This window comes from Podarcis melisellensis (assembly GCF_964234715.1).
Source record: "Podarcis melisellensis genome assembly, chromosome: 17".
NCBI lineage: Eukaryota > Metazoa > Chordata > Lepidosauria > Squamata > Lacertidae > Podarcis > Podarcis melisellensis.
The window spans coordinates 10,330,061-10,344,051 of NC_138534.1; the positions used below are offsets into that span (position 1 = coordinate 10,330,061).

General features: G+C 48.9%; 1 protein-coding gene across 8 annotated transcripts in view; it reads right to left on the reverse strand.

Annotated features, from left to right (window-relative positions):
- Window positions 1–3,710: 3,710 nt before the first annotated feature.
- RASAL3 (RAS protein activator like 3) overlaps window positions 3,711–13,991 on the reverse strand; it is a 145,917-nt gene continuing 135,636 nt past the window's right edge. For all 8 annotated transcript variants that reach the window (XM_081893861.1, XM_081893859.1, XM_081893862.1 and 5 more), the window contains 4 exons: window positions 11,649–11,771; window positions 10,456–10,655; window positions 8,052–8,127; window positions 3,711–5,767 (listed from right to left, as the gene is read on the reverse strand). In XM_081893861.1, coding sequence (XP_081749987.1) covers window positions 5,612–5,767; window positions 8,052–8,127; window positions 10,456–10,655; window positions 11,649–11,771 — 555 coding nt within the window. In that variant the 3' untranslated portion in view covers window positions 3,711–5,611. The remainder of the gene's footprint in view (window positions 5,768–8,051; window positions 8,128–10,455; window positions 10,656–11,648; window positions 11,772–13,991) is intronic.

The window sequence follows — 13,991 nt, forward strand, 5'->3', positions numbered from 1 at the left end:
CCACAGTGGCACTCGAAGCACTGAGTGAGCATGCTTTTCTGTCAGAGCGCTGGTGGTGAGCATGGTGCGTCTCCGGGTTAGGGGCAGCAAGCCGGTTTGCCCCAACCACAACATTGTGTCAGTTCTTTCCTTCTCTTTAAGAGAAACCACCAACCATTCATGTGTACTGGAGAAAATAAAAAGACATACTGCCTTTGTCTGGGATGTGACGCAAGTTTAGTCCTCTCTCTCTTTATTGTTTTCTTTCTTATTTTCTTTCTTTTTCTTTCTCTCTTCCTTCCTTCCTTCCTTCCTTCCTTCCTTCCTTCCTTCCTTCCTTCCTTCCTTCCTTCCTTCCTTCCTTCCTTCCTTCCTTCCTTCCTTCCTTCCTTCTTTCCTTCCTTCCTTCCTTCCTTCCTTTTCACGTTTATACATTTCACTAGTTTTATACATTTCACCAATTTTACATTCATTTTGACATTTCAAAACTTCTTCTGCGGTTCCTTAAATTTATTTTTGACACCTTCTGCATATCCAAATTAACTTAATTTGCTCCTTTATTCGCCTTCTTTAAATATATACTGTACTCTTATGAAACTGCAGGTTGCTACAATAATCCTGCCAATGTTTTTATCTGTTTATGATTTTTCTGCAAATAGTCAATAAACCATTTCCATTCTTTTATTTTTTTAAAAAAATTGCTATCTTGATTTCTTATTCTCCCTTAAGTTTTGCCATTTCTGCATATTCCATAAGTTTCTGTATCCATTCTTCCTTTGCTGGAACTTCTGCTTCTTTCCAAAGTTTAGTCCTTTCTCAGCAGACTACAGATCATTCACACCCTCCCAGGTTTTGTTTTTTTGTCACATCAGCAGAGTGTGACAAAACCTTGGGAACTGGCATTTCGATGTCATGACTTTCAGAGGCACATTTAGGGCAACGCGACTGCACTGGGCACCGAGCCTAGTGGGCGGTGCAGGGCGTCAGATCTATGATGTAGTGAAATGAGCAGAACAGAAGGTGTGGGGGGGATTGCCAAATTTTGGCCTCGCACAGGGCGCCGCTGAAATTTGAAATACCGAAGTCCACCTCTGGTGACTCCGACCTTGAACAGAGCTTCTGAAGTGAAACCTCTCTTTCCCCCTTTTTTCTTTTCTGAAGGAAGAAGAGAACAGAAGCAAAAACACTCACAGGTATGGAGGTTCCACTACTGCCTCTTCCTAGAGGCGAGTTTTTGACATGTGTGATGGCATATTCAGTAGGTGAGCCCAATGGCACAGCAGTGTGTGTGTGTGTGTGTGTGTGTGTGTGTGCAGAGGGGCCATTGCCCTGGGTGCAAAATTAGAGAGGAGCCCCACAAAATTTCAAAAGAAAAACAATCCAGTTTGAGGGGTTACAGGCGGTGTAAAAAATTAGTGAAATAAATAATAATAAAATTAACGGTTGGCGCTGTTCCATCCCCAGCTTCTCTCTCCCTGGCGGGAAAACCCTTTCTCACCCCCATCACCACCCAGACTTGACAGGAACCACCGGTTAGAGGGCACAATATTTGCCTTGCCCTGGAGGTGAAAGTTGTAGGCGTCCCTTTTCTTTGAACAAGTATGTCAAAAGGAAAACTTTTATTTTTGGAAACAGGGCACCTCCTAGTGTCCAGAAGTGCTTTTTGCAACATATAGTTTTGGCTGCTGGGCTTTGGACGCACGACTGGCTTAAAATGCAGCTAGGTTGTTTCTTCCCCACCTCCTTTGTTCAGATTAAAGCTGGATTTCTGGAAAATGCATCAGCATTCAGCATCTCCTAAGAAAACCATGAATAGATATAGGACTGATACGGATTGCAACTAACATTGTTGTGTGTAAACCATTTCCCAAACCAGTGGTGGGACTTCAGTGGATGTAAACTGCCCTAGAGGCACTGATTTTATCCCTACGGATGTTTTTGGAGGAAAAGCATATTTTTGGAGGCACAAAATGACCCCCCCCCCTAAACAGTACGTTTACTTTTTCAGTTTTCACTGAGTTTTTGAGCTCTAGTTTCCCCTTCTGCTCCTGTTTCATCTCCATCACCTCCCCTTCCCACTGCCCTGGATCTCTTTTTCCCCAGGTGATCCCAGCCAAGCAGGGATTATATGTAGGGAATGTGGTGATATCATGGCACTATGTAGCCAATCCGATTTGGCTATGTGACAAGGCGGTTGAAAGCAAATGAAACCAATCCTTCGCCTTGCTCTAAAATGATGTGGGGCCTTAGCTGATGCCAACTCCTGGAAAATCCTTGGAAGGTTTCTCCAGCCCTGTTGCAAGAGCTCATCCCTACTTCCACTTGCCCCACAATTTCTTAGGCACAGGTCTCGGAGGTTTTACTTTTGTCCCACCACTTTCCCCAGGAAAACCCGCCGTTTGCTGCTAAAGCAGAACAAATGTCAATCTCTGGGGAAACCCAACGTACGTTTGTACTGATTCAACAGCAAAGAGTGGGTTTTCCCAGGGAAAGTGGAATGGCAAAAGCAAAACTGCTCAGACCTGTGCCTGGAAATCAAGGGACATATGTTTCCAGTATGTCAGAGACCAGGCTGAGGAGTACGGCTCTGATGAGGAATGGTGGGAGACTCCCCCTCCCCCTGACCAGGTTCCTGAAGCTGCCCAGGAGCAGTGGAGCAGTATAGATCTAGAACTGTGGTTTGCAGAGGGGCATAGTTCTGAAGGCAAAAGTTGGGAAGAACTGGGGCGATGAACAGCAAAGTGAAGAAGAACTGGAAGAGAGAGAGCTAACAGACTCTCTCTCTCGCTGGAAAGTGTCCAGCCTATCAGTCCAAGGTCACACAGAGCAGATAAGGTGGCTACATAAAAAGCACAGTGGTTGTGAGATCAGGTTTCAAGGCACAGAAGTGATTAGGGGGGAAGTGGGTGGAAACCTTAATTGGGAGCACCTTCGTTCCGGGAATGGATGCTTTGTTCTTTTGCTGTGATCATTAAAAACACTTTAAATGGTGAGAGACTCTTTTTGCTTTGTTCTGCTTATCTACGGCCAAGGGGGGGGGGTGTAGGAAGCCGAGTCCCCGAAGCCTGACACAGTACAGCAACAAAACTTCATGTTCCCACAGGCCCTCCAGGAATGGTTCTGAGTTGATGGCAGTTCCCAGTGCTTGAGCTCAGGACCTCGTCTCTTGAAAGTGAGCTGGTGCATCAGCATCATTGTTTTCATGGCAGGCTGAAAAGACGTTTGGTCCCAAGCACACCAGCACAAATGCTCTCACCAGGCACAAGACCCACTCAGAGTCGTACAACAACCTGGTTGCCACATCAAAAGTGGACTCTGATGTTTTTGAACTCCATCTGAAAAGAACCACCAAAATGGGAAAGGACTCCAAGAAAGTAAGATTCCAGTTGATCCCGGCCAATGTCCAGGACTCAGGCCAGCATTGTGCATCCCGGAGGCCCTTGAAGCATCTGCAAAGCTTGGCTGAAGAATGAACAAAATTCAGTCAATTTATGCAGATTCCCCAAGGCCGGTTGGAGATTCAGTGTATTGACGGGTTAATGTGAACAACACCCCCTCCCCCTCCCAAGAAAATCCAGCTCTTTATGCCTATAAAGAAATAATTTAAGACCTTCTGGTGGAAAGGGGGCAGGAGTCCTGATGGCCCTCTGCACACAGTTTATCCATTTGCACCCCACATCCCCACCCCACAGCCTCGTACCTGCCGAAAAACTGCAAGCTCTTAACATATATATCTCAAAACCGACAAACCAGAATTATATTTGCATGGTAAAAGAAAAGTTGAGACATTGCATAGCTCAATGGCAGACGCTGGATTATACAGGCATGCCGAAACAAGCCTGGCAGAAAGACACAAACTATTGATTCTCAGCTTCAAATTGAACAAGGTGTCATCAGATCCCTGCATTTGAACCTGGATCTGTACTGATCATGCAGGAAAGGGGGAGGCAGAGGAGGGTCCGAGTCAAATAGCAAAGGAGATGCAGGGGTGAAAGGTATGGAGCCGCTCTCTCCGCTTACTTCTCTCACCAGTCTTTGTCTTCCAGGAGAATGAGCCTGCCAGCTGGCCAGATTCTGACACTGGAAGTGAGCCTGGCTAAGAGAAAACAATGCAGGGAGGCAAGTGGTGTGCTCAGAGAGGTGCAGTTTCTTCCCCCTTCACTCTTTTACGCTGTGTCCACACTAGGGCATTCATGCGTACATTGGGCTGCTGTTTCTGTGTGTACAATTGTGTATCTTTGTCCACACACAAGTGCTTTCACTTTTATGCCTTTATTGCTTGATGAGCTATACAGAGGACCCTCGGGTTACATGACCTTTGGGTAAAGTAACTTTCGGGTTGCGAACGCAGCAAACCCAGAAGTGTATTCTTCCGGGTTTTGTTGCGTATGAATGCGCAGAAGTGCTCTATCATGCCGTGCACGTGCGCAGAAGCGGCGCCTCTACTTGCGGATTTTTTGGGGTACGTACGGACCTCTGGAACGAATTACATTTGTATCCAGAGGGTCCACTGTATTCGCAAGAAGAAGGTTTGCAATTTGTAGGGTTGCCATATTTCAAAAAGTGAAAATTCAGACACAAAAGTTTGGCCAAGGCCTTTTTAAAGCAATTTATGCCCGGACATTATACTGCAGTATTCCGGCTATGTCTGGGAAATTCCAGACGTATGGCAACCCTAGCAATTTGGGATCATTCACATTTTCCTGGCCACTTTCCCCCGGAGAAAACCGGGGTGGTTAAGCGCTCAACTGGAACAAACGGTCATTGGGTTTTTACAAACGGGGCAAGTGGAAAACCTCTCGGACCCATGCTTTCTAGACATGGGAGAAGTGAAGCGTGAACAAGCCCACATCCTTTCTATATAGCTGGGGAAAATCCAGATTTAAACCCCCACATCTCTGCTATTGTGATATGAAAATAAGGTAAAGGGACCCCTGACCATTAGGTCCAGTCATGGCCGACTCTGAGGTTGTGGCGCTCATCTCGCTTTATTGGCCAAGGGAGCCGGCGTACAGCTTCCAGGTCTTGTGGCCAGCATGACTAAGCCGCTTCTGGCAAACCAGAGCAGCGCACGGAAACGCCGTTTACCTTCCTGCTGGAGCGGTACCTATTTATCTACTTGCACTGGTGTGCTTTCGAACTGCTAGGTTGACAGGAGCAGGGACCGAGCAATGGGAGCTCACCCCGTTGCGGGGATTTGTACCGCCGACCTTCTGATCGGCAAGTTCTAGGCTCTGTGGTTTAACCCACAGCACCACCCGCGTCCCTTGTGATATGAAAATACTGGGGGGCAAATCGGATGGGAGGAGAAATGGTTCATCTCAGAAGAGAAGGGAAAGCAGCCGTTGCGGATGAAAGCTGTAGCCAGAAAGCAGAGCCAGGGCTTGTGGAATGGATGCCGTCTCAGGCAGGGATGAAAGGGTGGCAATGGCTGCGTAGCGTTGGAAACTAAGCCGAGAAGAAGGCACAGGAGGTTGTAGCAAAGCTCCCTGTGGGCTCCAGCTGAAGGATCCACCAGAGTGATGTGCAGGAAGGTCCCCCTTGGAGAGACTTCCAGGGCTGTCCTGGGAGAGGAGAGTTTCCACTACGGAGATGCGCCAGCTTTGCATTTTCAGACGCGAAGGGAAGCGGGCTAGGTTTCGTCCCCATTCTCAGCCCTGTCCACCCACACTGGCCCCGAGTGGGGCTTCTGCTGTGCATTGGACGGTTTCCCTGCATATCCCAGCATCTGACCGACGGCACGGAGGAGCTGGTCGTGGTCCCTCTCCATCCCAGACAGGCGGCGCTCCTGCAAAGGGGACATTGGAGAAACAGTTGGCATGTGTATCTTTCTCGCCGTGATCTGGCCACAGTGATCCATGTGATGGTCAACTCCAGGCTTGATTATTGTAACTCGCTCTACGCGGAGCTGCCCTTGAAGCTGACCCAGAAACTCCAGCGGGTGCAGAATGCCGTGGTGAGGCTCCTTACCGTGGGATCACATTCATCCAGTGCTTTACCAACTGCACTGGTTCCCAGTGGAGTACAGGGTCAGGTTTAAGGTGCCGGTTTTGACCTTTAAAGCCCTATGCGGCCTAGGACCCACGTACCTACGGGACCGCCTCTCCTGGTGTGCCCCGCGGAGGACCATAAGGTCCACAAATGACAACATTTTGGAGGTCCCAAGTTGCAAGGTGGTTAGATTGGTCTCAACTAGGGCCAGGGCCTTTTCAGTACTGGCCCCAACGTGGTGGAACGCTCTGTCACAAGAGACTAGGGCCCTGCGGGACTTGACATCTTTCCACAGGGCCTGCAAGACAGAGCTGTTCCACCTGGCCTTTGGTTTGGACTCAGTCTGACCCTTATGTTTCCTTCCCCCTTATGATTTTGATCTATGGGCTACTGTTAAACTGAGGCTGCATTTTAAATTATATTTTAACCTGTATTTTAAGTTGGTTTATTTATTTATTTAATTGTAATTTTACTAGGGTTAGCTGCCCTGAGCCTGGCTCTGGCCCGGGAGGGCGAGTTATAAATAAAATTTTATTATTTATTATTACTAAGCCCCAGCACCTCTCACTGTACAAATCAAGCAGTGGGCAAGCGGGGGCCATGCCATTGAACCCCCAGTGAATCATTGTCTAACTTCAGCATATCTATGTTCAGTAAAACAATCAGGTGGGCGTTTTGCAACTGGTCCAGCAACTCACATCTTACTGCAATGAAATGGGCCTGTGTGCTGAAATATCTCTTTGGAGTGTGCCTCCTAAATGAGATACACATGCTTCTACTCTTCCTGAGCCTTTTAAAAAAAAATATTAAAGATTTCTTAGTTTACAAAAATACATGCACTGTTGTATTTTCTACAGATCAGTTTCATTTGTTGTGAGCCATTAGTGTTCCATGCAGTGTTGGGTTAGGAAGAAAAGGGGGGGGAATGGTGAGTGGGGTGGGGTGGCAATGCTTCTCTTCTTCTGTGGGGTTTTGTGTCAGCGTCACTCGTGTGGGTTCTCTTACTATTCGCATGTTGTAATTCCTTGGTGGTGAGAGAAGTTGGGGGTGGCCTAGGGTGTGGCTGGTTGTCTTTGGTTGGATGTAGTTAGACATGTTTTTGTGTGAGAGTGGGGTGTGTGTGTGTGTGTGTTTGGATCAGGTTAGCCAGACTGATTCATATGCTGTCGGCAGATTCTTGTTATTGTCTTGTTGGGCTGTGTATGTGATAAAGGGGAATCCTACCGGGGTGAAGGCATCTTCTTCTATTTGTCCCCGTTTCAGTTTCAGTAAATTTGATAAATGCAATTGTAAATTTTTTATACTCTGAAGCAATTCTTTTTCTTTTATCTGTTTATTTATTTCCATAATGTTATTACCCTTATTTTTCTTAATTCTCCCCATTTGCTGTATTCCGTACCCTCTCATAAACGCTTTACTCGCATCCCAAATTATTTTCCTATCTGTATCTTGGTTCTCATTTAATTCAAAACATTATTTCACTTTACTTACTCTTTGTTCATCTCTCCACACCTCATCATTCATTCTCCACCTACCTTTGGTACGTCTTTTGAATTTCATGTAGATTGCTACAGGATTGTGATCTGATATAGATCTATTTAATATTTCCGCTTTATCGAGATTCAACATCAATTTTTTAGATACCCAAATTGCATCAATTCGTCCACCTGATATATGTGCTTCAGAGTAATGTGTAATATCCTTTACCCTGGGGTTTTTTGTTCTCCAAGCATCGTAGAGATTTTCAATTAAATTAATTTTCAATTAAATTTAAAAAGGAGAGTGGAAGTTTACCTGAATTGTATATTTTGGTTAGTTTTTCTAATAAGGCTGTTTTCCCACACTATTTGATACCATTGGTACATGTTCATTCCTGACAGCTCTCTCCAGTGTCTGGCTAAGATGTTTCTGGCTGCTGACAGTAGGTGGGTTATGAGCTCTTTATGATGTGAGTGGGCATTATTATCTTGGAAGATGTTTAGTTCCTGAGCCTTTGTTGAGCAATTCCCCTGAGTGGCTCCCCATTTTCTCCTGCCCCTACCCCTTGACCACCAGGTTAAATGGCTACAGAGAGCCCTTACCAGATTCTTGGTCTTCTCCTCACTAGCTCGAAGCTTCTCGTGATCCTTCTTCCAGCTGGTCTCTACACTAGTCACCCTGCAACAGAAGAGGATCCAGTATAATCTAGCGAACTCAAGCTGCGAGACCTGGTTTCAGCCTCCTCAGTCCCTACCATAGGTACGCTGGCTGGCTTTGGACAAGTCACTCTCTCTCAGCCCAAGACCTACAAGACCTCACAAGGCTTAGGAAGGACATAAGACAGAGATGCAAAAATCTTCTCACACTAGATAGACTAAACCACTGGGGTGATGGGAAGTTTTGCTTCTGCACATGACTCTGGCAAACCGTTCTAAGCTGAAGCATTCCTTCCTCACCCTAGAATGTTCAGTTCACATTGAGTTCATGAAACATTGTACCCTGACCTGTTCTTAATGCATGGTTGACCACATCTACGGAATGCGATAGTTATGTTCTTTTAAGCCTTGCTATATCAATCACTAGTAATAGTTTAAGTCTTGCTATATCAATCACTAGTAATAGTTTAATAAGCAGGTTTTCACGCCTGTCCAATTCTGTGTTCCCTTTCCCAACCTTTAATCTACTGATGATTAATGCTTATATGCAACCTTTGCATTGTATTTGTGTTAACCAATCAGCAACAAGCACATATGTGGCAATGCTGTAATATTCAATAAAAGGGACTCCCCGAGACATGCTCGAGAGATGCCTCCCATATGACACTTGTCATTCGTCTGTGTTCATTTCAACCCAACACTGGGGAACATTTTTTACTCTACTTCCTCATCGGACTTGGAACTTCAAAGAACCTTATAAAGAGCTGCTAAAATGAAGATTTCTGCCACCTCTTCATTTTGGCAGGGATTCTAATGCAAAACCCATTCTTTAAACCTTGTTCAAAAGCAGATGAAAAAAACCTTCATTTTAGCAGTGGATCTGATGTGGTTTGCATGGAATCCTGCAGACCTGAGCAGGATTTAACTCATCAGCTGACCTTCTTTCAACCAAGTCACTTGGCACAAGTGGTTTGTGTCTTAGCAACTACCTACTGGACTCCCAAGATTCAAGGCAGCTGCCCTTGGTCAGCTTGGTTCTGGCTCCAGAAGATGGCCTCTTCGTCTTGCTTCCTAGCAGGGGACTTGGGCCAAGACAGTGCCTCATGAAGTAGGACATTAATAAAAGGTAAAGGGACCCCTGACCATTAGGTCCAGTCGTGACCGACTCTGGGGTTGCGGCACTCATCTCGCTTTACTGGCTGAGGGAGCCAGCGTACAGCTTCTGGGTCATGTGGCCAGCATGGCTAAGCTGCTTCTGGTGAACCAGAGCAGCGCACGGAAACACCATTTACCTTCCCACCAGAGTGGTACCTATTTATCTACTTGCACTTTGATGTGCTTTCGAACTGCTAGGTTGGCAGGAGCAGGGACCGAGCAACGGGAGCTCACCCCATTGCAGGGATTCGAACTGATCGACAAGCCCTAGGCTCTGTGGTTTAGACCACAGCACCACCTGCGTCCCTTAGGACATTAATAGACAGGACAATAAACTGTTTTTATATGCAACAGCAGCAGCAAGAGTATTGTTGGCACAGAAATGGAAACCAAGAAGAACTACCGACCAAAGAAGAATGGCAGACAAAATTAATGGACTATGCAGAATTGGATAGGATGACAGGAAGGATTTGAAACCTGCAGGACAGAGATTCTCAGAGGACTGGAGTAAATATATGAATTATTTGAAAAGCAATTGTAACCGACAGATTAAGCTAGTAGGATTGCAAGAAGTTTTGTAAGGAGGACTATGCGAAATATTGCAGAGAAAACTATGATAAGAATTATTAGTGAAGGAGCATTAAATGTAATACTGAAAATAATGAAATGCAGATTAAGTGATAAAGACTGGAAAATCTTCAGGTGCAGTTGATGGAAGTCCAAAACATTGTATAAGATAAGAAAGCATGTTATATGGTTTTTGGAAATTATTTGTAAAAATCAATAAAAATGTTTTTAAAAAAGATAGTGCCTCGTGACCAGTGGCGTAGCGTGGGGGGTGCAGGGGGGCCGGCCACACCGGGTGCAACATCTGGGGGGGGTGCTCGCACTCGCAGCTCTCTGCCCCTACCTGGCTCACTCACTCTCTCTCACTGCAGTGCTGGCTGTGCGAATCCGATCCGAGCCGCTGGGTCACCGCCCACTGTGGAGGGGGGGGTGCCAGGCATGTGGTGCGGTGCGGAGAGAGAGAGGGGGGGGACTATCTTGCCTTGCCCCGGGTGCTGACAACCCACGCTACGCCACTGCTCGTGACTAGGCACTCAGATCAGGGACAGACTGAAAAGCTTCCAGGAGCCAAGGCACCAGAGCTAAGGTGACCATGCAGGTCTTTAGAGGATCTTGTGGGATCCCTCACCTGGTGCTTAGCTGCACAAGGCAGCTCTCTGTCTCCTCCAGCCTCTTGCAGACAGCCTCTTCCCGCTCCTGGAACTTGGCCTGCTCCTCTAGCAGCATTTGGTTCTGGGTCGTCAGTCTTTCCAGCTGCTCTTCGAAGAGTTGCTGCTTCTCCCTCGCTGTGGTCAGCTCCATCTGTAGCTCTTCCATCTGCTTCCCATACTGTGGGGGTAAACAAGGCTAGTAGTTAGAGCAGCCAGGGGCTTGAAGAAGTGAAACCTCTCTCTCCCGGGTGGCCTTGCACAAGGTCAATGGGGCAGAAGCAAGGTCATAGCCGTGGCAAGGGGCCCAGAGGCAGGAATCCTGCCGCTAGAGCATCGGGCTTATTCACACCTAACTTTTGCCCCACTCTTTCCAGGCAAAGGTCCACACTTAAAAGCTCTGTGTCCTAGCATGGTGTTTTTGTTTTGTTTTCTGCCCAGAGTTTTGCCTGTGAAAACCTACTCTTTAGCACTCAATCGTAGCAAAGGTCAATGTGGATTTTCTGCAGATGGCTGTTTGCTCCGATTGAGCTTTAAAGAGTGGGTTTTCATGGAGAAAGCTCTAGGGCAAAAACACACGCACCCTGACAAAGACCTTTTAAACACGGACCGTGCTTGGAAAGAGCTGGGGAAAGGTAAGTGTGGATAAGCCCTGAGAGATGAGTTCTGGGTTCAAATCCTGCCTGGGCCATTAGCCTGTTAGGAGGCATTCCCAGTCCTCCACCATCACCTCTTATAGCCTAGGGATGACATTAACAGGCCTGCTTCCTAAGTCTAAGCTTTACAGAAGCATCCAAAGGTCCTGAATCTTCCCGCTATCCCATTCTCTTTCTCAAGTCTGCAAAATGTTGGGATGCCAAGCACGAAACAGGGTTATGGTTTTTGTTCTGCGGCGGAGGGGGACTCTACCTTAGGTAGCTAAGTGTACTGGAACAAAAGACTGCCTGCAGGTGACATAATTCATCCCTTTCTAAACATAGCAGTGCAGGGTGGAAGCCCCCTCTAAACTAGCTAAACATCATTGCCCAGAACAACATTTTTTTGAGAAATCACAACTAACTCAAGTCAATAGTGGACTGCTGCTCTGGTCCCAGAATGCAAAGTGCTACTAGCACATGCACTCAGGAGTTGGGGTGTCTGGGTCTGATATTCTGAGTGGAAGTGATTCTCCCACCTGTTCCAGGGGCTGCATGGCATAAAGGCTGCTTTGCTGAGCAGCTGCTTCTTCAGAGTGTCTCAGCCAAGGCACAGTGGGCTTCCGGGGCAGCGAGGCAGATGGGTGGAGCTTCGGATACCCCTAGAACACAATCGACATTATTATTACGATGCAATAATTTTTATTAAATTTTCTGTTTTACAATTTCAAATAAACATTTTACAAACTTTAAGATATCCAGTGACTTCCCTTTTTCTCTTTCCGTGGTTCATTTTACCTGCATATTTTACTAGGTAAAGGACCCCTGGGTGGTTAGGTCCAGTCAAAGGTGACTATGGGGTTATGGGGCTCATTTTGCTTCAGACCGAGGGAGCCTGCGTTTGTCCACAGACAGCTTTCCGGGTCATGGGGCCAGCATGACTAAGTGGCTACTGCCACAACAGAACACCGGGACGGAAACCAGAGCCCACGAAAACACCGTTTACCTTCCCGCTGCAGCGGTACCTATTTATCTACTTGCACTGGTGTGCTTTTGAACTGCTAGGTTGGCAGGAGCTAAGACAGAGCAATGGGAGCTCACCCCGTCGTGGGTATTTGAACTATTGCAGTGGGATTCCTGGGTAAACAAATAAGGAAAGTGACATGGAAGACAAGGGTGCTGTCCTGTGTCAAGAAGAAAGGTCACCCCTGATCACCCAGACCCTAGTCACTCTCCAAACATGACTCCTCTAAAGATGACAACCATCTATTATGGATGCTTTAGCTGAGATTCCTGCATTGCAGGGGGTTGGACTAGATCAGTGTTTCCCAACCTTTTTTGGGCAAAGGCACACTTGTTTCATGAAAAAAATATCGAGGCACACCACCATTACAGCCCCGTGACGTCAGCGCGCAGCGTCACGCCGGGAGGGACGCACGAAAGTGTAAGTTTCAATTTTTTCCCCTCCCCCTTGCCTTCCTTCTGTGCCAACCGCCAAAAAGCCAAGAAAAAAGCCAAGACTTTAGGGCAGCAGGTCGACACGGAAGAAGCTCCTACCTAAGGACAGGTGCGACGGCCGTGTCCTCTTCTGCCACACTTGGCAGCCCTGCCTCACGGTCGTGACTCCCACCCTGATTTCTCCCCACAGTCTGTCCCCCGACCTCTTCTGAAGGCTGGGGGGGGGGGAACAAGGGCTTTTCTTCCGACCCCCAGCATTTTAAAAAACCCCGGGACAGCGGAGGACTTCTCCGCTGTCCGGGGCAATCTTAAAATGCTTGCGGGCGGCATTTTAAAATCGCCCGGGACAGCGGAGGACTTCTCCGCTGTCCGGGGCGATTTAAAAGCCCCTGGGAAGGCAGGCAGGGGGGACAAAGATTTTCGCCCCCCGCCCGCCTTCAGAAGAGGTCCTGGACCTCTTCTGAAGGCGGGCGGGGGCGAAAGCCTTTGCTCCCCCCTGCCTGCCTTCCCGGGAGAGGCAGCGCGTTTCTCCGCTGTCCTGGACGGCTTTTGAAGGCAGGCTTTTGAAAGCCGTCCGGGACAGCGGAGAAACGCAGCGCGTCCTTGCCGCTGCCCCCCGACTTGGCTGGAAGGCTGGCGGGGGGAGAAGCCTGCTCCTTCCCGTCGCCAGCCCCGCAAACTCGGGGGACAGCGGGAGAGGCGCAGCGCGCCATAGCGCTGTCCCCCGACTTGGCTGGAAGGCTGGCGGGGGGAGAAGCCTGCTGCTTCCCGTCGCCAGCCCCGCAAACTCGGGGGACAGCGGGAGAGGCGCAGCGCGCCATCCCGCTGTCCCCCGACTTGGCTGGAAGGCTGGCGGGGGGAGAAGCCTGCTCCTCCCCATCGCCAGCCCCGCAAACTCGGGGGACAGCGGGAGAGGCGCAGCGCGCCATCCCGCTGTCCCCCGACTTGGCTGGAAGGCTGGCGGGGGGAGAAGCCTGCTCCTCCCCATCGCCAGCCCCGCAAACTCGGGGGACAGCGGGAGAGGCGCAGCGCGCCATCCCGCTGTCCCCCGACTTGGCTGGAAGGCTGGCGGGGGGAGAAGCCTGCTCCTCCCCATCGCCAGCCCCGCAAACTCGGGGGACAGCGGGAGAGGCGCAGCGCGCCATCCCGCTGTCCCCCGACTTGGCTGGAAGGCTGGCGGGGGGAGAAGCCTGCTCCTCCCCATCGCCAGCCCTGCAAACTCGGGGGACAGCGGGAGAGGCGCAGCGTGCCATCCCGCTGTCTCCCGACATGGTTTGGAGGCTGGCGGAGGGCTTCCTCCTCCCCCAGCCCCGCAAGCTCCCAGAGCGATGCCAAAGCTGCGCACAGCTTCGGCATGGCTCTGGGTCCCGTTCTGGGGGAGGGGGAAGCTCGGGCTTCCCCCGCCCCAGCCCCACGCCTGGCGG